Raw genomic sequence first — 25,225 nt, forward strand, 5'->3', positions numbered from 1 at the left:
TGGAGTCATACCAAGCACAGAGGAAGATGGCTGTGTTATTAAGAAGTCAGTCATCTCAGCTCCAGGACACCTTTGCAACAGTTCTTCAGAGTAGATATTTTCCTTAATCAACCTGTTCAAAGATACTATTACACACCTCTGGAGCACGTGGGCCTTGAACCCAGGTCTCCTGATTTCAGTGTGGCATGGTGCCACAGTGGTTAGCACTGCTGCCTCACAGCGCCAGAGACCCAGGTTCAATTCCCGCTTCAGGCAACTGTCTGTGTGGAGTTTGCACATTCTCCCCGTGTCTGCGTGGGTTTCCTCCGGGTGATCCAGTTTCCTCCCACAGTCCAAAAATGTGCAGGTTAGGTGAATTGACCATGCTAAATCGCCTGTAGTATAAGGCGAAGGGGTAAATGTAGGGGAATGTGTCTGGGTGGGTTGCTCTTCAGAGGGTCGGTGTGGACTTGTTGGGCCGAAAGGCCTGTTTCCACACTGTAAGTAATCTAATCAACTCGAAGATGTAGGGATAGGTACTATGATTGCACTACAAGAGACCTTGTTCCACAGGGTAGTGTCCTAAATCCAACTATCTTCAGCTATTTTATTAATGACCTTTCCTTCATCATAAAGATCGGAAGCGGAAATGGTCACTGCTGATAGCAAAATGTTCAACACCATTTGCAACTCCTTAGAGACTGAAATTACCTATGTCCAAAGGCAACAAGACTTTAGACAATAACCCGCCTTGGACTGACAAGTAGCAAGTCATATATGTGTCATTCAAATGCCAGGCAATGACTACCTCCAACAAAGTCTAACCGTCGCCTTTTGACATTTGATTCCACTACTATCACAGATACTATCAACATCCTTGCATTATCATTGACCAGAAACTGAACTTGGATAGTCGTATATAAACTGTGATTACAAAAGCAGGTCAAAGGCCTGGAATACTGCTGCCTTAACTCACCTCCTGATTCCAAAGCCTGTTCACCACCTACAAAATACCCAGGTCAGGAGGGTGATAGAACACTGCCCACTTGTCTAGAAAAGTGCAGCTTCCACAACACACAAGAAGCTTCACATCATCCAGAACAAAGCAGTCCACACGATTAGTACCATGTCCACAAACATCTACTCCCTCCACCAGATAGTAACATGCCAGCTACAAGATTCAAAGAAAAAAATCACCAAGGCTCCTTAAACAGCACCTTCCAAACCCACAATCACTACCATCTCGCAGAATTGGGCCAGCTGACACATGGGAACACCACCTGTAATTTCCCCTCCAAGTCACTCATCATTCTGACTTGTAAATATATTACCACTTCTTCAGTGTTACTGGCTCAAAGTCATGGAACTCAATCCTTAATAGCATTTTGGGTATTTCTACACCAAACAGACTGCAGCTTTTCAAGAAATCAATTCACAAACACCATTATAAGGGCAAATAAGGATTACCAATCAGTCCTGGCCCAGCCAAAGCTAACATCTCTTGAATAGATTTTAAACTGATTTTTAATTATTTTGGATTTGCACTCATTCAAGAGAATGAAGCATTATACAGCACCTTCCTGACTTGTGCCTTCTAGATGGTTAACAGGCTTTGGGGAGTTGGGTGGTGAGCAAACTGTTTTTGTCGCCACAGTATTTATAGGATTAGTTCAATAAAGCATCTGGACATTGATAACATGGAGTGCTAATAATGCTATTGGGAAGGGGAGGCTGTTTTATACTATCAGTTGTTGGAGATGGTCAATGCCTGGCATATAAGATTGTAAGATGCAGAAATGCACATAGCTAACACATGAAAATGAGGAACAGTGACAGAAAGAGAAAGTGAGGACTGCAGATGCTGGAGATCAGAGTCAAGAGTGTAATACTGGAAAAGCACAGCAGGTTAGGCAGCATCCAAGGAGTAGGAGAGTCAATGTTTCAGGCAGAAGCCCAAAATTCCTGATGAAGGGCTTATGCCCAAAATGTCGATTCTCCTGCTCCTTGGATGTTGCCTGACCTTCTGTGTTTTTCCAGCACTACACTCTCCACTCACCAGCACTACAGTGAAAGAAGAGCTGGTATAACACAGGATTAGTGAATGAAAATTAGTGTCAAAGAGAACAGGCCATTCCATTTCTCTTTCTGGCAAATGCAATAGTTTTGAGATAAACTCGCTCAAATTCTGCATAGATTTTAATTTAAACGTTGTAATTCACATCAAATTACGTCCCACGTTGTTAGTACAAGCATCCAATATGGGGCTTTGTTCCGATCATCCAAGCCAAATGTTGGAGACTACAGTTGCAATTAGTGGTCACAGTGAGCTGCCAAAATGAACAGGAATAAAAAAAATCAATTATGTTGCAATTGTTTGGACCTCTGTAATATGGGTTTTGCTGGAATGATAACTGCTCATACTAAATAACTAACCAGTCTCCCATTTTTACATGGTGAGCCAAACACATCCATTGTAGTTATCTTAATAATTAATCAGAATAACTTAAAATGATCACACATGGTATAATTGTTCAGTTTTTAGTGGAAGCAATGCACTGTTTCCTTCAAGAGCAAAGCAGCTGGTGATGGGCAATTTATCCTATACCTATTTTCATTAATACATTGTCACACATGGAAACAGGCATACATCGAACAGAAGAACAATGCCAAAAAAATGATACTTTTCACTGCTATTCTGTCCATCAGCTGGAATTTGAACTTTCAAGTCTCAGCTTCATACTAACTGCAAATAAAGTGAAATATTACAACTGTGCCAACATATTTCTGAGTCCCAGACCTGTAATGACTATGAAGAAACAAACATATGGTTAAGGAGCAGGAGTAGGCCAGATCACTGACCCCCATCTCTATTTTCCTGTCTACTCCCAAATTGCATTAGCTCCTTTGTCAATCAATAAACTATCTAACTCAGCCTCAAATGCTACACAGAAAAATCTCTGCTCTGTAGTGGTAGGATTTGAAAAGCAAACTAGAAATGATTTTATGGTCCTATGTTTTCAACACTTGTTTAACCTGCATCTATTGACTCCAATTTATGTTGGGTACCACGTGAGGTGTTTTTGAAGAGTTTTGTCTCTTTATAAGAAACTGAGTTGAAGTTATATCCTGCAAGTTATATCCTGTCAGTAGCTGCAGGGTTGTCAGCTCTCTACCTCATTTCTCTTCACTTGGAGGAGTTACGGATAACTTGACTAGTGATGTTCACCATTGAAGACTACAACCTCAACAATTGTATGAAATGAAACGGGATGGGTCTACAGCTGGAGCGATGTCATTGTCAGGAATTTCCTAAGGATTTCAAGTCATCCTGGCATAAGTAATATACACAATTAAACCAGAATGACAGAATTCCAGAAAAGTGGTTGCTGGCATGGCTTTAATGATACTGCGAAAGGAAGAGGCTGTAGCCACATAATGCGAACATTTCTTAGTCAGCGCCAAAACATCTGCTTGCTGAATGAAGATGAAAGTCTTTGCAAAAGCTGGGCTTTGTCTGCCAATGAAAGCAGGATTATATACTGACCACACATATACTTCCTGGGGCCCAACGCAAAAAGAAAGGTCAGTAAATTTTAGCATGGGTTTGATGGACACTGTACAAAGAGGCATAAATGTAATGCCAAAGCATCCGATCAGTGACTTTCAAAACTGCATTTGTGATAAGGGTTTGGATTTTCAGGGAGCTGGAGCAACTTTGGGGCTACTTAAAAATGGTGAGTGAGACCTGGTTCTGGAATTCCCATCACAATTTTCCTGGGTCCCCAAATGTTCACTGTTGCAAGATAAGGGTGATGCACACTCTCATTCCTGTCCGATTCCATTATAGGGGTTGACTGGGCATCTCCTAGACCCACAAGGTTTGTTGAATTTGGGCAAACTTTTGGATGAGGTGATTCATAGCTCTTCAGTGGAGTTGTGAAGAATAGCCTGAGTATGGGAACCTTCTGTAAATTAAGGTCTTACTGATCACTCCATTACTCCTCCATTCCAACTCAGTTAAGGTTCATGACCTCTACAATTCCTATGGCACCATACAGCCCCATGTCAATTAATGCTTCCCACTCCCCCACATCATACTCTCCAACCTAATACATGCCAATCTTCCAATTCCCATTAGGCTCATACAGACTACATGCAGAAACGATGGCATGTGTGGAACTGTTTAAAAAAAAATCCTATCCACAAATCTTTTCTCAAAAACAATCTGCAGTTCCTACATCCCTTTAAATGTAGATTTTAGACAGCCCATTTAAATATCAGTAGCAGAGGATTCAAATCAACCACTTCACATCTCTTATGCGTTTGAGCATCGAGACGTCAGCAAAAACAATCAACTTAATTGATCAACAAAAGAACAACTTTTATAATCATGATGTCAATCAGGAATGCCAACAATTCTCTCCCAGAAGGGAAATCACATCTCAAGGCCCTTTTTTCCTGGAATGGATGTAATGAGCTGGCAAGCTTCTTGACTCCCGCTGCACTCCTCCACCAGGAAAGTTCTGCCCCATGAGATGAACATGATAGAACCATAATACTGACCAAGTTCTCGGCACCTTTTACCTTTTCATTTCCTTGCACCTGGCCCTTCGCTGCACTGTGTTTACATGGCTATAAACTGGAATTAAAATTTTGGGTCCTGCTGTGGTCAGAAAAGGACACAGCTGAAGTGCAATGGAACATCATAATTAACAACAATCTGACCTCACTATCCATGGTACATGGTCCATGTCTTTCTCATGGGGCTAGGGTAAACAATAGATTAATGGAAGAGAATAATTTAATTTAATTATGGAAATATCCTGCAGATCATATTGTGATTCGGAAACTAAGTATCCAGGGTTGGTCAAGATGGAAAAGTCATGTAAGTTCCTTTAATTAAGTCTTTTCCACCACTTCTGGAGCACTTTTATTCCTTTCTTATGTTTGCACATAGTCTTAGGGTCATAGAGACATACAGCACGGAAACAGACCCTACGGTCCAACTTGTCAATGCTGACTAGATAGCCTAACCTAATCATGTCCCATTTGTCAGTAATTCGGCCATATCCCTCTAAACCCTTCCTATTCACATACCCATCCAGATGCCTTTTCGTGGACAGACTAATAAGAGTGATATGGCTGTGGCAAGGTATGTGACAGAACTGCATGAGAAGTATCTTATAAAGGTTTTTAAAATTGAGAGAGATGTAGGTAAGGAGAATGGCAGGGTCTTTTTCCTATGGTGGGGAATTTCAAGGCTGGGGGCATATTTTTAAGGTGAGAGGAGAAAAATTTAAAAAGGGCACATGGGGCAACATTTTTACACAGAGTGGTTCATGTGTGGAATGAACTTCCAGAAGAAGTGGTGAGGGCACAGTTACAATGTTTAAAAGACATCTGGTTAAGTACATGAGGTTTGGAGGGATATGGGCCAAGTTCAGGCAGGTGGGACTAGTTTAGTTTGGGATTATGGTCAACATGGACTGGTTGGACCAAAGGGTCTGTTCCCATGCTGAATGACTCTCTGACTCTAAATCCGCCAAGGCCCATCTCAACATTGAGATCCTCTCACTCCATTTTTATGCTTTTCACACATAGCTTGGTGAGAATCTCATCAGGCAATGGTGGATTGCCAATTGACAAAGATTAACGCTTGTTAAGCACCTTGCTGATGGTTCAATTCGGCACATTAGTATCCAATTACCAATCTTATCCAACTCACCAAACAAACTAGCCATCAGGCAAACTTGACATAGAAATCAGCATGCATACCTGCTGGATTTAGCTCACTGCTTGCTCTGAACAAACTCCATGCTGGACCCTGGACCCCAATGTCTCAGGGCATGCTGTACGAGCACCAGTCACACATGCCCCACATAGATATCCGACGTGCCAGTTTCTAAGAACACTCACGATGCATCTCTGATCTAGTTCCAAAATGGTTCTGCGATTCAATGCTGCACCTCAGGCTACATTGGCAACTGTCACTGTCATGCTGCAGCAAGGATACTGTGTGCCCAGGGACACTCACCCAGCTCGTGGACTTCATCAGGCTACTTCTCTGAACACTTTACTTACTGTCCTAATTTCTCTTGCCTTTTTGTGCTTTTCCCCCTCAGCCAGAGATCCCAGGCTCACAATCTGCTGTCTTGCTTTGCTTTTTAGTGCAGACTCAAAGCCAGGAAGCCTGGCATTGCAGTCAGCAGTCCTCAGTTGAATCAAATGAAGGGGGAATAGTCTTCACTCAGAGATTCTTGGTTCAGTAAGTTAAGGACCACCAATCCAGGGCGGTCAGAGACAGAATCCTCAGCTGATAAAAGATGAAGAACCAAATGATGGGCAGCACACCACCTAATTGGGTCTTTCTTGCCTACTGAGGGTTGTTTTCTTTGTGCAATGAAAGTGGCTGACACATTATTACTATTGGTGCTGGTGGGGACATGTCCAAGTAGGTAAGTAGGCAGTGCAGAGGTTCATGGTACCAGGAACTGGGGTGAGTGAGAACGAGTGGGGAAACTGTTGCAGGCAATAGTGAGTGTTAAAGCATGAGCCTTGGTGGGCAGTGGGTACAGTAGCAGTACAGTAGAGTGTGAAGTATCACAAATAAGATAGTAGAAGTTACCCTGGCAGAGCTGAAAAAGACATTGACCTTCATCTTGCACTGCTGGGTGTTCATCCAGAGGTCTGAAATTATTCTACCCTGGGTAGCAAGCTCAGAGCAGGCTGGCATGGTCTGGTGTCATGGTATCCACTACTATTTCTGAGGGAGGAGGAAGTCCTGCGTTGATACCAGCCCAATCAGCTCCCACTTCCAGATCCCTGCCTGCAAGATGGAGTGCTGATTTTCTGGTATACCTTATCTGAGGCAGACATCAAGGCAGCTTCGAACTGACAGCACATCTCTTAAAGATGTGGCACAGGAGGCACAGGATGCCAGTAATTCGGGCATATTCCCTTGGCAATGAGTTGTTTTATTCTGGTGATGGCACATGGTAACTCAGAGCAGAAATCAGATATGGGACACCTATTGGGGTATGTTAGCTAATTAATTAGGTGAGTTTGGTAAGACATTGAGAAAACACTCTAGGTCTCAAAGCAAACATCACTCCACACAACTCAATGTGACTCACACTTAGCCAAAAAAAGTAAGATTTAGCCCCTTATCTTGCTTTCAAGTTTCTTCATCTTTCAATGGATCTTTAATGAACTACTGCATTTAGCTTGATGCAATAGCCTTTAGATCTTTTCTCATTACGTGGCATTCTTTGGCTATGATGGCAATCAGTACATCTGACCTCTGACCTCAATCAGTAAAGGGCATTAGTTTTAAAATCTATCTTGAAGCACTGCTGCCCTTTGTGCTGCCTACCCACAACAATGCCCTCTCACAACACAAAACTGCAGTATCATCTGACTGGCTCAACTCTTGAAGTGGGGCTTGCAGCCACAACTTTATAATTTAATACAAATTGACCAAATTGACATAAACTTCTATTATATATTCGAATTTGACTAAAAAAGGACGTGACTGCAATGCCTGAAACAACAAAATTAGGAGGATCAACATGACAAAAAGGAAAGATATACATTTCTTAACGCTACGATGTTTCTGAAACTCTAGTGTGGACAGCTGCCTATCCAAGCAGACGCAGATTAAGTTTTGCCTGGCATGTACAGGAAATCATTATTATGTTTAACTATTTCCAAACCAAATTCCTAAAACATCCACACAAGTACATCTGCTTGCCTGGCTGGAGGACTTGTACAGAAATATCAGATTTATCCTCATCTGGAATATGTAGGAGCAAATTAGCAAGAGGCAAAGTTTTCTTCTACTGTTACAGTTTCACCAGCTAAAAGCATGCTGTCATTGTCCAATTAGGACCTCTGTATTAGGTCTGGTTATCAGAAGCATTTAGATCTTCCAGTTTTGAGAAAGGGTCACTCAACCAGAAACATTAACTCTGATTTCTCCCCACAGATGTTGCCAGACTTGCTAAGCTTTTCCAACAATTTCTGTTTTAGTTTCTCATTTACAGCATCCACAGTTCTTTCGGTTTTTATTCTTTTCTGTTTATGTGTTTTCAAACTTAACTTTGAGATAATAACAGCTTCCAGCAGCTGATTCAATAACAATGAACTGCTGCATTTAGCATGATGCAATGGTCTTTAGATCTTTTCTCGTTACGTGGCATTCTTTGGCTATGATGGTAACCAGCAGATCTGACCTCTGACCTCAATCGGTGTTAATGACATAATGTCAAAACATTTTAAGAATGAAAACCTTTGAATAGAATGTAAACAACAGACTGCGAATGTTAAAGTATCTCTTTAGAGAAAATACCTCCCACTGATCCATTTACCTTTCTCTGCTACTTTCTTCTCAGTTGCAATGGTTTCTTCAAGCAGAACTTTGTTCATATAGATATATTCTTCCTCTCCAGCTACAAATTTAAACATAAAGTAACATATTCTAGTTTTAGCATCCAACTGGAAATTTGCGCTTTTGGATACAAATGCTACTTATAAGTCATAGCTACTTAAACACAGCAAAAACACAAGGAACATTTGAAAGAAAAATGACCATTCAACTTATCAGGTTTGCTCTATCCAACCAATTATACACAAGTTATTTGATTATGGACTGCACCTAATGTTCCCAGAGGCATTTTGAACTGTGCGTAAAAGTTAGAGAGACACTAGTCGAACTCTAATACCTTGTACATGTGAAGAACAATCTTCCAAAGATTTCATAAACAGAGCAATTATCAGTTGTGGTCTATTTCAACATCACGACAGGCCCTAACTGATCCTTTACAACATATATTTTAGCAATTTCTGAACAACATCTCTGCATCAGTCATGAACATGACACAGGGATTGTAGATTGCCACTAATCATTATATTTATCTAGCAGCCTAGCCCTGATCTGGCCTGTGATGCATCAGCTGAATTTTTAATTGTAACACTCTTTTGCTCAGAGAATGGGTGGAAGAGGCACAACTTTGGCACATTGGGCAAAGTACAAGATGCCAATTTCCTTACCCCTCCAGCTAAAAAAAATCGGTGATTGGGGAAAACTTGTCCAAGAGGAACACTGGGCGGATCCTCTGCCTTTAAGCTGTCAGTAGGCTGTGAGTGGAACTATAGACCTTCTCGGCTGGGTAGCTGTGCCTCAAGAGAGCTGTTGGTCAATTGCAGGAAAGAGACTGCAGTGTGGATGAGGGTATAGGCATGTGTTGGTCATCTTTCTGACTTCTAAGCCCAAAGACACCATCAAGAAGGATGAGGAGATATAGTGGGTCTTGGATTTGAGAGGCTATTGCAGAGAACAACCTTGGTTGACATGCCTCTGCAGAACCTCGGGGTGCTGTTATGGAGGGAACCCTTCCCATCTATCACCAGCCTGCACAAGGACTTCTTCTGCAGCAGTGGCAGCATAAAGTGCCTCAATTGGTGCACTGGCTAGGCATCCCATGCCAACCGTGCCACTGTTATACTTGCAGTCAGGGCAGAGGTAGGCAGGTATGTATCATGGAGGGTTGCTTATTAGATTTATTAAGTTGTGCCTGCATCCAAACCAATACCCAGGGCAAGTGTTCAAATTCAGCTTTTACCTAGGCTAATGTGCAGAAAGATTCCAAAGCACCGTGCCCTGAATCAGCATTCTTCCATCAGCCAATAACACAATGGGTCATTCATATTGGTGCTGTTTGCGAGATTCTTTCACGCAAATACAGCTTCCACTCTTGTCTGCACAACATGCAACTTCCAATTAAAATAAGTCAATCAAAATCAGTGGAAAATTCGCCTCTGTATGAAATCATAAATCGGACAAAGGAAGATGGTTGTTGTTGGAGATCAATTAATCCTAAGACTATAATATCTTCACCTTCCTAACTGCACCTCTACACCAAAAGCAGTTCAAGAAGGCAGCTCACCACAGACTTCTTACTGCAAGTAGAAATAGGCACTAAATACTAGCCCATCTAGCAATACCCACTTCCCAAATAAAAAATAAAATTGAGATCCACATTCCTGAGGATGTCTCCTTTGCCCAACCATCTTCACCTGCCTCTGCAATGGCCTTTCCTACATCATAAAATCAGAAGCAGGATATTCACTGGTTGCACAATGTGCAGCACCATTTACCAGTTCTCAGATACTGAAGTAACCTGTATTCATCTGCAACAAGACTTAGACTACATTCCACTTTTTGCTAACAAATAGCAGCTAACATTCTCATTAGACAAGTGCCAGGTGATGACCATGTTCAACAAGACAGGATCTAGACTTCGCCCCTGGGTGTTCAACGGCATTACCATCACCGAATCCTCAAAACATCAATATTCTGAGAGTTACCATTGACCAGAAACTGAACTGCCCCTCATATCCTCCCTGCAAACCTCATGTTTCTTCATCATTTCCAATATTTCCATGGTACTTTATCACAGCTATGCTAAGTCACTAAGTGGGAAGAACACAGAACCCATACTGAGATGAAACAAATGTTTTAAGTGTCAATTAACGGATTTATTATTAAAAAAACACTCTGATAAATAAAATCCATTCACTACATTTTACCTCCCTTGACTACTAAATTTCTTATCAAAACAAACATTTATAATCATCACCCCACTCAAAGGCTTTATAAGCACTTAGAATTGTCAATAACAAAATATACAAACAGGCATTGGACTGTGACGATAGGTTGCAAAATAATTTGTGCAGCACAAATCTATTATGATAGTCCTCATGCTCAAGTCAACACAATACAGTACCTAGATCTCTTTTTACACTGCAGGAATATTTTTCAAAAATTTAAAGACCAGGCGATTTGAAATGCTTGACAGCTTGACAGTTCAGGTCAATTTTGGAGTTCCATGGAGTTCATCCACTTTGTATGCATAGTCATATATTTTTCTAACTATCCTAAGGGGTACTTGAAGGCTCCCAAATGCACTTCACCTCTTACAAAGCTTACAGTGCTTCCAAATAAACCTGTTGGACTACAACCTGGTGTTGTGTGATTTTTCACTTTGTAAACCCCAGCCCAACACTGGCACCTCCAAATCATGGTCTCCAAAGATCTCCAGCCACCTTGGACAGTGTCCTGAAAGACCTAAAGCCGCATATTGTGTTTTGGATGTCACTTTTGTGACTACTGGATCCATTTGAAGGTAATGGCATTTTAATATGTGTCGCTGTCCCTGTGATCATCTCTTGAGTAATATAGGGTGCACATTTGATCCTGGTGCCCCAGCCCTCCATCCCCAGATTGAAAATGGTTGGGTGCTAGATACAGGGATGGGACTTCCTGAAACCAGAACCATTTCATCCTCATGTGACTCCTAGACCCACAGTAATATGGTTGACTCTTAACTACCCTCTGGGTAATTAGGAAAGGGCAATAAATGCCCTCATTCCAAAAATGAATTGGAAAGAAATCATACGATTGTATGAGGCTTATTTTCCATATTAGCAACATCCCACTCGTATTCTGTATCCATCTAAAACCATATAAAGCAGTAGGTTATTTAAAAATAATTTTCTAGAAATATGGCACACTACTTTCCCAGAGTAATTTACCTTTCTTTTTCAAAAGTTGACTGGCTGTTGTGTACAGCAGCTTTTGGATTCTTTTTCCTTTACAACTCATTGTAAAAGAGTCACTTAAAATACAATTGAGGGGGTGGTATTTGATGTTTATCAACCTCAAAAAGCCATTTCTTAAGGGGTGGCAGAAGAAATGATTTCATGGCTCATGATTGGTAAAAGAAAATCATGAAATGAAAACGCGATTGCACTGACAGCGAGGTCTTTGACACTTGCTGCACAAAACAAAAAGTGCTGACCCTTTTGCTGAAGGATAAGCTCATAACTGCAATATCCTCCATTTGATTCACGGCTAAACTCACCTTTCCACTGGTGGTCTTTCCATGTGGAATTCAGTGTCAGCTGAATACTCACACAAGGTGCTAACTGGAGCCTGCTTTCAAACGTCCACCTATATTTGTGGACTTTCTAATAGGAACCATTCAATTTTTGTTAGGGAAGAATATTAAAGGTTACAGAATCTAGCTGGGCGAGTGGATAGGAAACAGATTCACTGTCATCTAACTAGATACAGTTTAATGGGCTTGAATGAATTTAACTTTTTTTTTAATGTTTCTGGGATGCAAGCACCGCTGGCACAACCAGTATTAATTTCCATTATTAATTGCCCTTTAGAAGGTGGTGGTGAACCACCTTCCTGATCTGCTGCAAAATGCTGTCAGAGAGAAAGTTCCAGGATTGAACACAATGACGTTGAAGGAACAGTAATATAGTTCCAAGTCAGGATGGTGCATGACTCAGAAGAGAGCTTGGAGGTATCAATGTACCTATGTCTGCTGTCTTTGTCTAGTGTGCTAGAGGTTGTACGCTTGAAGGGAAATGTTGGTGGTGACTTGTTGAATTGTGGCAATACTTCATGGAGATGGTACACATTGTTACCGTTGTATCAGTGGTGGAGGGACAGCACGGCCAAGTTGGTGGATGGGCTGTTGATCAAGCGACTACTTTGTTCCAGATTGTGTTAAGCTTCTTTAGTGTTGTTAGAACAACAAGGCAAGCTGAGAGAATTCGACTACCCTCCTGACGTTGATGATGGACAAGATTTCGGGAAAACAGTGGGTGAGCTGTTTGCTGCCGAATTCCCAGCCCCTGACCTACTGTAAAGCTACAATACTGATATAGCTGGGACAGTTAACCTTCTGGTCAATGGTAACCCCAAGATACTCCTATATTCTCTTATGTTCAGGAAGAGGAATAATGGTTGATTTTCTCTTCTCACCCTCATAGTGCTCACTCCAACTGGAACACCATGCTCTGCCATTCTGATTACTAGCAACTAAACACAGCACACCCTGCAAGTTTCTGATCTGAACCTTCTGGTCTGTGTCACTTTATCAGTTGATGGCTGTGGATTAAGATTTTCTAAAATTCAATAACTTCCTGTCAGAAAACTTACTCAAAGCAGAGTTAAATTGAAAACTGACCTGAAGAACTGATGATGTTGTGAAGTAGATCGGATAAGACACATTTTTTTGCTAAGGCACTGAGGCTGAGATTTTCATTATCCAGTAACTTCAAAAACGTCTCAAGTTCTGCAAGCAGCTGGTCCAGTGCTGGAAGAAAGAGGTTAGAAGTAAAGTCAATGTAATATTAACTCATGTTCAGGAAAGAAGCTCCAATTCAGAAATAGAAGACCTACGACATTCATATTGAAGGTTCCATCACAAATTGTGCTGCATTTAAGCACTGATCATTCAAATGAATCTTATGCATCCCATGGAAGAACGTTACTCAATGCACATCTGCATTACAGCATGTTATTCTTAATGTTCCACTGAATGTATGGGAACTTTGCGTAAGCTCTGTTAAGACATGTTCTGTTATTCCACTGTGTTAGTGTCAGCTTTGAATGTTGGGTTGTATTCTCATCTCTAAGTCAGGAGATTGATGAGTCAATAAAAACTGAAAGAACTGCAGATACTGTAAATCAGAAACAAAAATAGAAGATGCTGGAAAAGTTCATCAGATCTGACAGCATCTGTAAAGAGAAATCAGAGTTTTGGGTCCGGTGAGGACCCTGTTCTGAGGAAGGGTCACTGGATCCGAAAAGTTAACTCTGATTTCTTTCCACAGATGCTTCCAGACCTGCTGAGCTTTTCCGGCAGCTTCTGTGATTGATGGGTAAAGTCTGGTACCTTGTCTTCAGCACAATTAGATCAAACCATGTCATTCAGATGAGAGTGCTTTGCAATTGTATTGTACATTAAAGAGCAGGGATTTCCCCTGCTATCACACACCACATTGTTGATTAATACTTCATCACTGATTACAGAGGAATTATCAATTAATTGTCTCATCTGTGATAAGGAAATCTTGCTGCACATACAATGGGAATTACATTTGTCTTCATAATAAAAATAACCGTGTAGTACTATGAATTGGAATGAAACATGCAGTGGCACTGGGGTGAAATACTGGTAATCACCGGAATTCCTAGTAGTCTTTGTTTTGACCTGGTTATAGTCTGACACCTCCTCCTTTTTGAAATGAGGAGTGAAATGGTGTAAGCATATATTGGAAGGCTTGTTTCAACACTTGTATTGAATACTAACTAAGCATTTGTTTTGAGTCAACATCCAAATGTTCCTCTATACTTATGGTGATTTTGCAATAGATATTCAGTTTTGACTGTGGAATATTTGGGGGAGCTATGAAATTACTCAGCGAGCAATAAGTAATGTACATAAAATAGCAAATTGACCTCTCCAGATGTGTTTGCTGGCTATGGTTAGAATTAATTGGAAAAGTAACTGTTATTTGAATAAACTGTTTTTTCTGAATATTTAATTCCCACTACAAGTGATCAATATTCCTTTTCACTCTCACATTTCTCAATCCTTCCAGTGAGTCATCTGAATCTCTGTGCAATGACCTCCCCAACTAACAGCCCTCCGTGAGTATCTGACGCATGCATGGAAATCAGTGATGAGTAATAGACGGATTAATTTGAGCTATATTTTATCATGGGAAGGGATATTTATTATCTAAGGCTCCTTACTAAACAATTTAATATCAGTTAGATGTCAGTATTTTCATTACAGTATAACCAAGCCAATTTCAGTGTATAAAGAGCTCTATCCAATGTACACTCCAGATGATGTCACGATCACCCTAAGGGAGTCATTTCATGTTTTTATGTTGGCATTAAATATGTTATTACACCCACTATAGGCAAAAAAAATTCAGCTTCTTTTGCTGGCCTAAAAGTCTTGGCATTTTCTAAAAGCATTACTATTACTACAAGAAACTTAACAGTCAACTACTTTGGATACAAAATCTGGATTAGATTATTGTTTTGAAAATACATTTATAGCCATCTGCAAATGTCTTGCTGTGATGACTACAATAACAATATGCCAATTATATATTTCCCTTATTCCAAAGCAAACTAATGGAATAAAAGTCAACCAATACCTTTAATACTTTTTAAAAAGTAATAATGAGTAAAGATAAAGCAGCATTGGTGCCTGATTTGCCGATGTGTGAACCTTCCCCTTCAAAGTACAGATGGGAAAAATTGCGACTCTGGCATTGCGGTGTTCCAGAAATCACATCATACAGCAATTCCTGGATTAAAATGGCAGTTCTTGGAGCATTCAATTACATGGACACAGATGGTCCCTTTTATTTACTAAGCCAGATAAAATTTTGATGACAAAATAAAGTTTATCTCATTTCAGTCATGTTGAAATTGCATCATTATGAAGATATATTGGACCATATTTATTTGATGTCAAACACCCTAATCAGAACAGGTTCTGAGGAGTTTTCTTTATGTGAGAGGTTTTGAATAGATTTGCAGAGCACAGAAGTTTGTTGGCTGAAGACTGTGACATTGACTGTGGTGCCTGTGAAGCACAATGAAGGTGAATCAGCTGTTCAAAGAGAGGTGTGCATAGGGGATGTGTGGAGGGATTATATAAGTGGATAGAACTGAAGTGGAGCAATATCCTGGAAGGACTTCAAGTTCGGTTAATGGAAAGTAAGTGCTAGCAAGTCAGTTCTCACAGGTGATGAGTACGTCTGTGTATTGAAAACAAGTCAATCGTTCAAGGATGGTTATTAAAAAAAAGTTGATTAATTATTTGAAGGTTATGCTATATATGAAAAATGTCAACTGTTGGAGCTGCATGACTGCAACCGGGTTCTGTCTGCTGGAGTCATGGGATAACAGATCACATTCTTCTTGTATTGGATGATAATTGGTTGCAATTTAAGATTATGTTCACTTAAAGGTGCATGCACATGAAAAGCCAGTCTGATCTCATCATTGATGGTTTAAACATTGTCATACCTGTGCACTACTCTCCCTGTGATCACTTCTTCACAATAGAGCAGAGAAGAATTTGGCACAATGCAACTGAGGCACCAAAGGAGCTTAAACATTAACATAACTTGGTCCCAGATCGAAAGTAAGAAGAATACAACCGTTATAAGCCAGAATAAAGATAATAGACAAATTGATGCACAGGTGAATTGAGTCATCATCCTTTTTTTAAGCTTCATCAATAATTCAATAAGGTACAGCGGACAATGGGCATTATTGCTGATCTCTTTCACTTTCTTCCCCAGAGGATACTGATCCTTTCTAGTTAGGTAACATCGGTTACTCCAGAGAAAGACCCCAAGCTACATTCCTGGCCTTGGATGTTACTGGCTGAAGAAAGACCCAAGCAAGGAAGAAAACAAACCTTAAGAAGGGGAGATACTAAATGAATATTTTGCATCAGTATTTACTGTGAAAAAGGATATGGAAGTTATAGACAGTAGGGAAATAGATAGTGACATCTTGCAAAATGTCCAGATTACAGAGGAGGAAGTGCTGGATGTCTTGAAACGATTAAAGGTGGATAAATCCCCAGGACCTGATCAGGTGTACCCGGGGACTCTGTGGGAAGCTAGAGAAGTGATTGCTGAGCCACTTGCTGAGATATTTATATCTTCAATAGTCACAGGTGAGGAGCCGGAAGACTGGAGGTTGGCAAACGTGGTGCCACCATTTAAGAAGGGCGGTAAAAACAAGCCAGAGAACTACAGACCGGTGAGCCTGACCTCAGTGGTGGGCAAGATGTTGGAGGGAATCCTGAGGAACAGGATGTACAGGGCTTTTGCCCGAAACGTCGATTTCGCTGCTCCTTGGATGCTGCCTGAACTGCTGTGCTCTTCCAGCACCTCTAATCCAGAATCTGGTTTCCAGCATCTGCAGTAATTGTTTTTACCATGTATTTGGAAAGGCAAGGACTGATTCAGGATAGTCAACATGGCTTTGTGCGTGGGAAATCATGTCTCACAAACTTGATTGAGTTTTTTGAAGAAGTAACAAAAAAGATTGATGAGGGCAGAGATATATGTGATCTATATGGACTTCAGTAAGGCGTTCGACAAGGTTCCCCATGGGAGACTGATTAGCAAGGTTAGATCTCATGGAATACAGGGAGAACTAGCCATTTGGATACAGAACTGGCTCAAAGGTAGAGGACAGAGGGTGGTGGTGGAGGGTTGTTTCTCAGACTGGAGGCCTGTGACCACTGGAGTGCCACAACGATCAGTGCTGGGCCCTGTACTATTTGTCATTTACATAAATGATTTGGATGCGAGCATAAGAAGTAAAGTTAGTAAGTTTGCAGATGACACCAAAATTGAAGGTGTAGTGGACAGCGAAAAGGGTTACCTCAGATTACAACAGGATCTGGATCAGATGGGCCAATCGGCTGAGAAGTGGCAGATGAAGTTTAATTCAGATAAATGCGAGGTGCTGCTTTTTGCAAATCTTAGCAGGACTTATACACTTAATGGTAAGGTCCTAGGGAGTGTTGCTGAACAAAGAGACCTGGGAGTGCAGGTTCATAGCTCCTTGAAAGTGGAATTGCAGGGAGATAGGATAGTGAAGAAGGCGTTTGGTATGCTTTCCTTTATTGGCCAGAGTATTGAGTACAGGAGTTGGGAGGTCATGTTATGGCTTTATAGGACATTGGTTAGGCCAGTGTTGGAATATTGCATGCAATTCTGGTCTCCTTCCTATCGGAAAGATGTTGTGAAACTTGAAAAGGTTCAGAAAAGATTTACAAGGCCGTTGCCAGGGTTGGAGGATCTGAGCTACAGGGAGAGGCTGAACAGGCTGGGGCTGTTTTCCCTGGAGCATCAGAGCTGAGGGGTAACCTTATAGAGGTTTACAAAATTATGAGGGGCATGGATAGGATAAATAGACAAAGTCTTTTCCCTGGGGTTGGGGAGTCCAGAACTAGAGGGCATAGGTTTAGGGTGAAAGGGGAAAGATATAAAAGAGACATAAGGGGCAACTTTTTCACGCAAAGGGTGGTACGTATGGAATGAACTGCCAGAGGATGTAGTGGAGGTTGGTACAATTGCAACATTTAAGAGGCATTTGGATGGGTATATGAATAGGAAGGGTTTGGAGGGATATGGGCTGGGTGCTGGCAGGTGGGACTAGATTGGGTTGAGATATCTGATCGGCATGGACAGGTTGGACCGAAGGGTCTGTTACCATGCTGTACATCTCTATGACTCTATGACTAAATGGGAGACTTCCATCAAAAAGTACATTTAATCTTTTATCTTCCCTTTCAAATGAAAATTCTTCCTAGTAACCATCAAAGTGGTTCTACCGTTACTTTTAAAATGTTTTCTTCATGATGAAAATATGAAACAAAGGTTTATTAAAAGTTTGAAAATAACTTGTGGAATTGACTAGAATGTTGTCTTAAATGACACATTGCATAAGGACATGTAGCTTTACTGAAATGTTTGAACTTAGCAAATTTAGGTTAAATCACTTCGCACAAGTAATGTTTATTCAGCAGGATATATCTGCAACGTTAGCAATTGTAGAATCAACAGTTCCAAATAAATGCAAACTCTCCCTTAAATGTTCTTTTACAACACCAAATGCCTTCTTAATGATCCAAAAAGATAGAGTTGCAAGCAGTAACACTAGAGGCAGGTGATTACAGAATGCCAGAATTCAGAGATACACTGAAATTCCCAGTGCTTTCTTATTGTTTAATGCCCTGCAAAAAAAAAGGGAGTGAAACCAGTAATTATAAAAACCTAGGATTGGACTTTCCCCATGCAGGAGGCTGGGACTAATTCCAGGTGCTGAAACCAACTGTGAAAAGAACTATTGGGAGTTTCCGGTTAAGTGGAGAGGGGGAGGGAGAGTTTGGACTCTTAACTAGCATGGAGGTAGGTTTCCCTGAGGGCAATAATTAGGCTTTTGAAGTTGGACAGCTAATCAGACACATCCCAGTTGGAAAGGACTGACAACCATCAATAGATGATAAGTTCTCTCGTTAATCTTCTGCAGCTACCACTGCACCATCTTCACAGTCAAGAACATGGCCTCACAAGGTATCTCTACCTCCACCTCTGAGAAAGAAGCCACAGATCTCTTAGAGAATGCCTGGCAAAGCTGCCTCCAGTATCCTCCACCAGCTGAGGCCCTGGCACCTTGGTGGATATTTTAGCTGGGTTAGTATCAGGAACACTCACTGGTGGGCACATCATTGTCACATTTCTGCAACTGTTTGAGGAAGGAACAGGTCATGAGCAGTTGGAGGACTGCTGGGCAGATGGTGACCTCATGGCCACAAACAATTTCATTCAAATGCATGAACAAATGTGCCAATAAGCAGCTCGCTGGAGGAGAAACCGCAAAAAGACTTCCACCTCCCCAAAAGTCTGCCCTTAGTACAATCCAGAGGAGGCTTGGCCTTCTACATCCACCCTGTTGGAGATCAATTTGAGGAAAGTGCACCCTAAGGCCAACAGGCCCCATTGTAGGGCAGGCTCCATCAAACTATCCCTGAAGCCTGGGATAATATCCAGACATAATGAGAGGGAAAGGAAGAAGAAGACCTTCTGAGGAAACATTTATGGTATGAGTGACATTTTAATGTAAATATTCTCACCTTCACTTTTAGAACATAGAACATAGAACAATACAGCATAGAATGGGCCCTTCAGCCCTCAATGTTGCACTGATCTGTGAATTATTCTCAGCTCGTTCCCCTACACTGTCCCATCATCATCCATGTGCTTATCCAAGGATTGCTTAAATCTCCCTAATGTGGCTGAGTTGACTACATTAGCAGGTAGGGCATTCCATGCCCTTACCACTCTCTGCGTAAGGAACCTGCCTCTGACATCTGTTTTAAATCTATCACCCCTCAATTTGTAGTTATGCCCCCTCGTACAAGCTGACATCATCATCATCCGAGGAAAAAGACTTTGACTGCCTACTCTATCTAATCTTCTGATCATCTTGTATGTCACTATCAAATCCCCTCTTAGCCTTCTTCTTTCCAATGAGAACAGACCCAAGTCTCTCAGCCTTTCCACATAAGACCTTCCCTCCAGACCAGGCAACATCCTAGTAAATCTCCTCTGCACCTTTTCCGATGCTTCCACATCCTTCCTGAAATTTGGGGACCAGAACTGTACACAATATTTCATATGTGGCTGCACTAGCGTTTTGTATAGTTGCAGCATGATATTGCGGCTCCGGAACTCAATCCCTCTACGAATGAAACCTAACACACCGTATACCTTCTTAACAGCATTATCCACCTGGGTGGTAACTTTCAGGGATCTATGTACATGGACTCCAAGATCCCTCTGTACTTCCACACCACCAAGAATCTTTTCATCGACCCAGTATTCTGCCTTCCTATTATTCTTCCCAAAGTGCATCACCTCACATTTAGCTGCATTGAACTCCATTTGCCACCTCTCAGCCCAATCCTGCAGTTTATCCAAGTCCCCCTGCAACCTGTAACAGTCTTCCAAACTGTCCACTACTCCACCGACTTTAGTGTCGTCTGCAAATTTACTAATCCATCCACCTATGCCTGCATGTAAGTCATTTATAAAAATGACAAACAGAAGTGGTCCCAAAACAGATCCTTGTGGCACATCACTAGTAACCAGACTCCAGGCTGAATATTTTCCATCAACCACCACTCACTGCCTTCTTTCAGAAAGCTAGTTTCTAATCCAAACTGCTAAATCCCCTTCAATTCCATGCCTCTGCATTTTCTCCAACAGCCTACCGTGTGGAACCTTATCAAAGGTTTTACTGTAAGTCCATGTATACCACGTCAACTGCCCTACCCTCATCTACATGCTTGGTCACCTTCTCAAAAAACTCAATGAGGTTTGTGAGACACGACCTGCCCTTGACAAAACCATGTTGACCATCTGAAATCAAATTGTTGTTTGCTAGATGATTACAAATCTTATCTCTTATAATCCTTTTCAAAATCTTTCCTACGACAGACGTAAGGCTCACTGGGCTATAATTACATGGGTCATCTCTACTGCCCTTCTTGAACAAGGACACAACGTTTGCAATCCTCCAGTCTTCTGGTACTAAACCTGTAGACAATGATGACTCAAATATCAAAGCCAAAGACTCTGCTATCTCTTCTCTTTTCATCATCAGCTGTGTGGATGACTGTCATTCTGACTGCAACTACTGACGTGAAGGTCCAAAGCCCAGGTTTCTTCATCACTACACAATGTTCAATGGCCTAAGATATGAAGTGAACAACTCCTGCACACATGCTAGCTGTAGGGCTCTACAAGGGTGAATGCTTCCAGGCCACATTACATTGTGGTTGAGAGGGCTTAGGCCAGGATATGGAATCTACTCAGTCAGTGATTTAGTGATCACTCACCTGCCCTGCATGGGCGTCTGTTTGATACTTTTGCCCTTTGAAAGGTCTCATATTGCACCAAAGTGAAGCTCCTATCCCTCGCCTTCAACACTATTATCCCCTCGAGACTGATTACTAAACTTAGTGATCTCGGACTAAGTCCCCCCTCTCTGCAACTGGATCCTCAGTTTCCTGACCCACAGGCCACAATCAGTGAAGATTGGGGACAATATTTCATCCTCACTAACACTCAACACTGGAGCCCCCCAGGGGTGCGTACTCACTGTATACCCATGACTGTGTCGCCAAATACCAGACTAATGCCATTTACAATTTCGCTGATGACACCACCATAGTCGGTTGAATCTCAGATGGCGACGAAACTGGTTACAATCAGGAGGTGGAAGATCTAGAAAAATGGTGCACTGAGGACAACATAGCTCTCAATGCCAGCAAAACCGAGGAACCCATTATTGACTTCTGGCCGGATGTTACTCATGACCACTACACACTAACAGCACAGAGGTGGAACAAGTGGCGAGTGCCAAGCTCCTGGGAGTGGTTGAGAGTGTAGTGCTGGAAAAGCATAGCAGGCCAGGCAGCATCCCAGGAGCAGGAGAATCGACGTTTCGGGCATAAGCCCTTCACCAGGAAGCCTTTGTAACCAGTGCGTCCACATGAAGAGTCCAAGAAAGCTTGGACTCTTCATGTGGACACACTGGTTACAAAGGCACAACAACGTCTTTTCTTCTTAAGGGCTTATGCCCAAAACATCGATTCTCCTACTCCTTGGATGCTGCCTGACCTGCTGCACTTTTCCAGCACTACACTCTCAATTCTGATCTCCAGCGTCTGCAGTCCTCACTGTCTCCTGGGAGTGGTCATCAACAACAAGATTTTGTGGACTCTTCATGTGGACGCACTGGTTACAAAGGCTCAACAACATCTCTTCTTCCTCAGGCAGCTGAGGAAATTTGGCATGACATAGAATACACTTGCCAACTTTTATAGGTGCTTAATCGAGAGAATTCTGTCTGGATGTATCACTACCTGGTATGGCAACTGTACCATTCATGATCGGAGACGGTTACGGAGAATGGTGAACTCGGCCTGGACAATCACAAAAGCCAACCTCCCATCTATGGAATCTATCTAACAGGCACGCTGTCAAGGAAAGGCTGGTAGCATTCTCAAAGATCCATCCCACCCTGGCAATGCTCAACCTCTAACATCGGGGAGAAGGTACAGAAGCCTGAACATATGCACCAGCCAATTTTGAAACAGTTTCTACCCTACTGTTGTTAGAATACTGAATGCACTTGCAAACTCTTAGCATCCACCTGTACCTGTGTTTTGATTTTTGCCGCTGTGTACCTATTATTTACTTATCTATGCTATTTAACTATGTGATCTGACTGTATTGCTCGCAAGACAAAGCTTTTCACCGTGCCTCGGTACGCGTGATAATAAATTCAATTCAATTCAAATTCAAGTGGAATACCTACCCACCCACTCTGGTGGCGGCCATTTTCATCTCCATTGCACATTAGCTCTCTGGATGAATATGAAAAGAAGCTGCAGATGTTTCGCAGAATGAGTCCCACACTGAGCCTCTCAGTCTAGATGTCCCCACAAATCTCCACATATCCATCTTGTTTGCCCTCCCCACTTTGATCTTCCCCAAATTCCTACCAACCCTTTTATTTAATTGTTCATCTCCTGGCATATCAAGCATTCATACCAGACATATCTGTGCCCTGTTTCCCCCATCAAAACCAGGGTGGTGCTGACAGTGATCCACATCCTGCATTTCCTCTTACCCTCCCAATTTCTATTGTTATCCCCATATTTTGTCTTGCCCTCACCATTCAGAATTGTTATCCCCTCTGCTTCTAGCATGCTACCTCCAATCCCCATAATTAAGCTCCCCAGTTTCCCTCCCACAGCAGAGGCCCCTAAAAACTCCATCTTTTGACCTTCAGTGGAGGGGACACCCAAGACCAACAATGGCTCACATCTCTCACCCCAGTGAACCTGGATAGATGGTCCTGTCTGATGACCCACCAGATTTCTGAACGACGACTATGTAGTTCCCGGATTGATTTTCCATGACTCCCCAGATTGGTTGCAATGAAAATACTCCATAGAGGACAGAGGCGTGGATCCCTGACTTATAAACGAACATCTGGACTGATACTAGAGGCTGCCCTTGGCTTACTGTGCTGGGATCCCTGGCTGAAAGGGTATGTCCCTTGACTTAACAGAGGACTACTCCCCTTACACTTTGGCTATTTGGCTGGTGCATACACATTGTGTTTGCCATATAAGCTGCTGGCACATAGTGTAGGAATGAGATTGACAAAGCCTGGTGTCAGACAGCAAAACTGCTCCAACCCAAGAGCCAGAAGCCTGACTCTGTGCTCAAAGTGTCCTGGCTGCATTCCAATAAAAGATGCTGGTGCGCTCTAAAATACAACACTGAAATCCAGAAATGTATTGTAAATAGATCAGAACTGTGGCATGAGGGTGCAGAAAGGCTGGTATGTGTCTGATGCCATTGTCCATGGGTTGCACCCATGGAACGTGTCCTGGCATGTTGCCAACCAAGATGAAAGTCTGGAGGAGCATGCAGTGAATTGGAGACACCACGCACCTGCTCTGACTTTCATGTTAAGAACTGCTGTCGTTCAGTTTTTCCTCAGCATTTGGGAGAATGGGAAATCAAATATGAATGAAATGCGATCAGATAATAATGAGATGGTAACGCAAACAAAATATGAAAATAGGCCTTTCTGTGCTCACTAGTGAGATTCGCATTTCGCTGTTCAATACTTGCTTGGAGAACTGGAAATTTTTTCCTCTCTTGTTGAGAATTTCTGGTAATCTCATAGTCCTTTCTCAACTTTCCTATCACTGCACACATCATTCAGGGTTTGGGACCATTTCATCGTTTGCCTGGCTACCATAAAGTGGAAGATTAACACTTCAATTTCTAAAATTTGGAAAGATACCTGATGGAAAAAAATGTTACTGTCAATCAGCCTACACTAAATCCATGCTGAGTCAACTCAGCAAAAATGTCAGGCGAGTGTCGGGAGTGTTAGATTTTCTACTTCTGATAAAAACTGTTTTTGAAGGCTGATTGATTCCAAATTCCATTACTCTGTCAACATTCTGTTATAGTTTGTTACATTTGGCAGCAATGAAAACTATTGTTGAGCAACAGCGACAGTGCCGCGAATCTCTAGTCACACCTTCAAACTAAATTGGCTGCAGACGTGCACCTTGTGGTGAGGACCACATTGCAGCCAGGTTCTATTGTTGTTTCGTGGTCTGTGTCTTTTTCTCAAGGCGGCTTAGTGTTTCTGTGTTCCCACCCTTGGCAGTCAGAAAGGAGGGCATCTGTGTCCAATTCATTAGCAGCCTAACATGTGCAGCGCACACCTCTCAGCTCCTGGGAGCGTCTGTGGTTGGTACAGAGATGTTCCTGGCACCAGATATTCCAATTTCCATATTCAAATTTTGGACTTTTGGGATCAAAATGCTTTTCCTTGGGGCATTCCCAAGATTAAGCTTCTAAAGGGTGTAACAGTAACACAGCGCAGAAATTTTTGTTTTCTTTGCAGCACAAAATTACAGGTCAGATAAAGGTCAAGCAACTTTTACTGTAAGCCTTCATCAACGCAAGAGGTTGGACTGGTGCTGTAAATCTGAGTGAAGAACTACAATGCATCATTTTGGCTATTGGCAAACCCACTTCAGCAATTGCACAGGAATCTGCAACTGGGACTGAAAGACTTGATGCCAGGGAGCCCTATACGTACACACTAACCACTGAACAAAGGTCAATTCTTTTCAAACTGGAGACAGCATTCTTATGAAGTTGCTTTCATTACCATACTCCCTGACCTCTCACTGTCTTGGAATTGCTACTCAGTGGCATTTTATGCTGT

At 41.9% G+C, this 25,225-nt stretch overlaps 1 protein-coding gene across 1 annotated transcript in view; it reads right to left on the reverse strand.

The window, feature by feature from the left end:
* The window catches only part of afap1l2 (actin filament associated protein 1-like 2), a 222,544-nt gene that overhangs the window by 94,092 nt on the left and 103,227 nt on the right, over window positions 1-25,225 (reverse strand). Inside the window, exons 2-3 of the mRNA XM_060842124.1 lie at window positions 13,023-13,151; window positions 8,346-8,426 (exon numbers count right to left, since the gene is read on the reverse strand). Of these exons, the coding sequence (XP_060698107.1) occupies window positions 8,346-8,426; window positions 13,023-13,151 (210 nt within the window). The remainder of the gene's footprint in view (window positions 1-8,345; window positions 8,427-13,022; window positions 13,152-25,225) is intronic.

The sequence above is a fragment of the Hemiscyllium ocellatum genome, chromosome 22 (genome assembly GCF_020745735.1).
Source record: "Hemiscyllium ocellatum isolate sHemOce1 chromosome 22, sHemOce1.pat.X.cur, whole genome shotgun sequence".
Lineage (NCBI taxonomy): Eukaryota > Metazoa > Chordata > Chondrichthyes > Orectolobiformes > Hemiscylliidae > Hemiscyllium > Hemiscyllium ocellatum.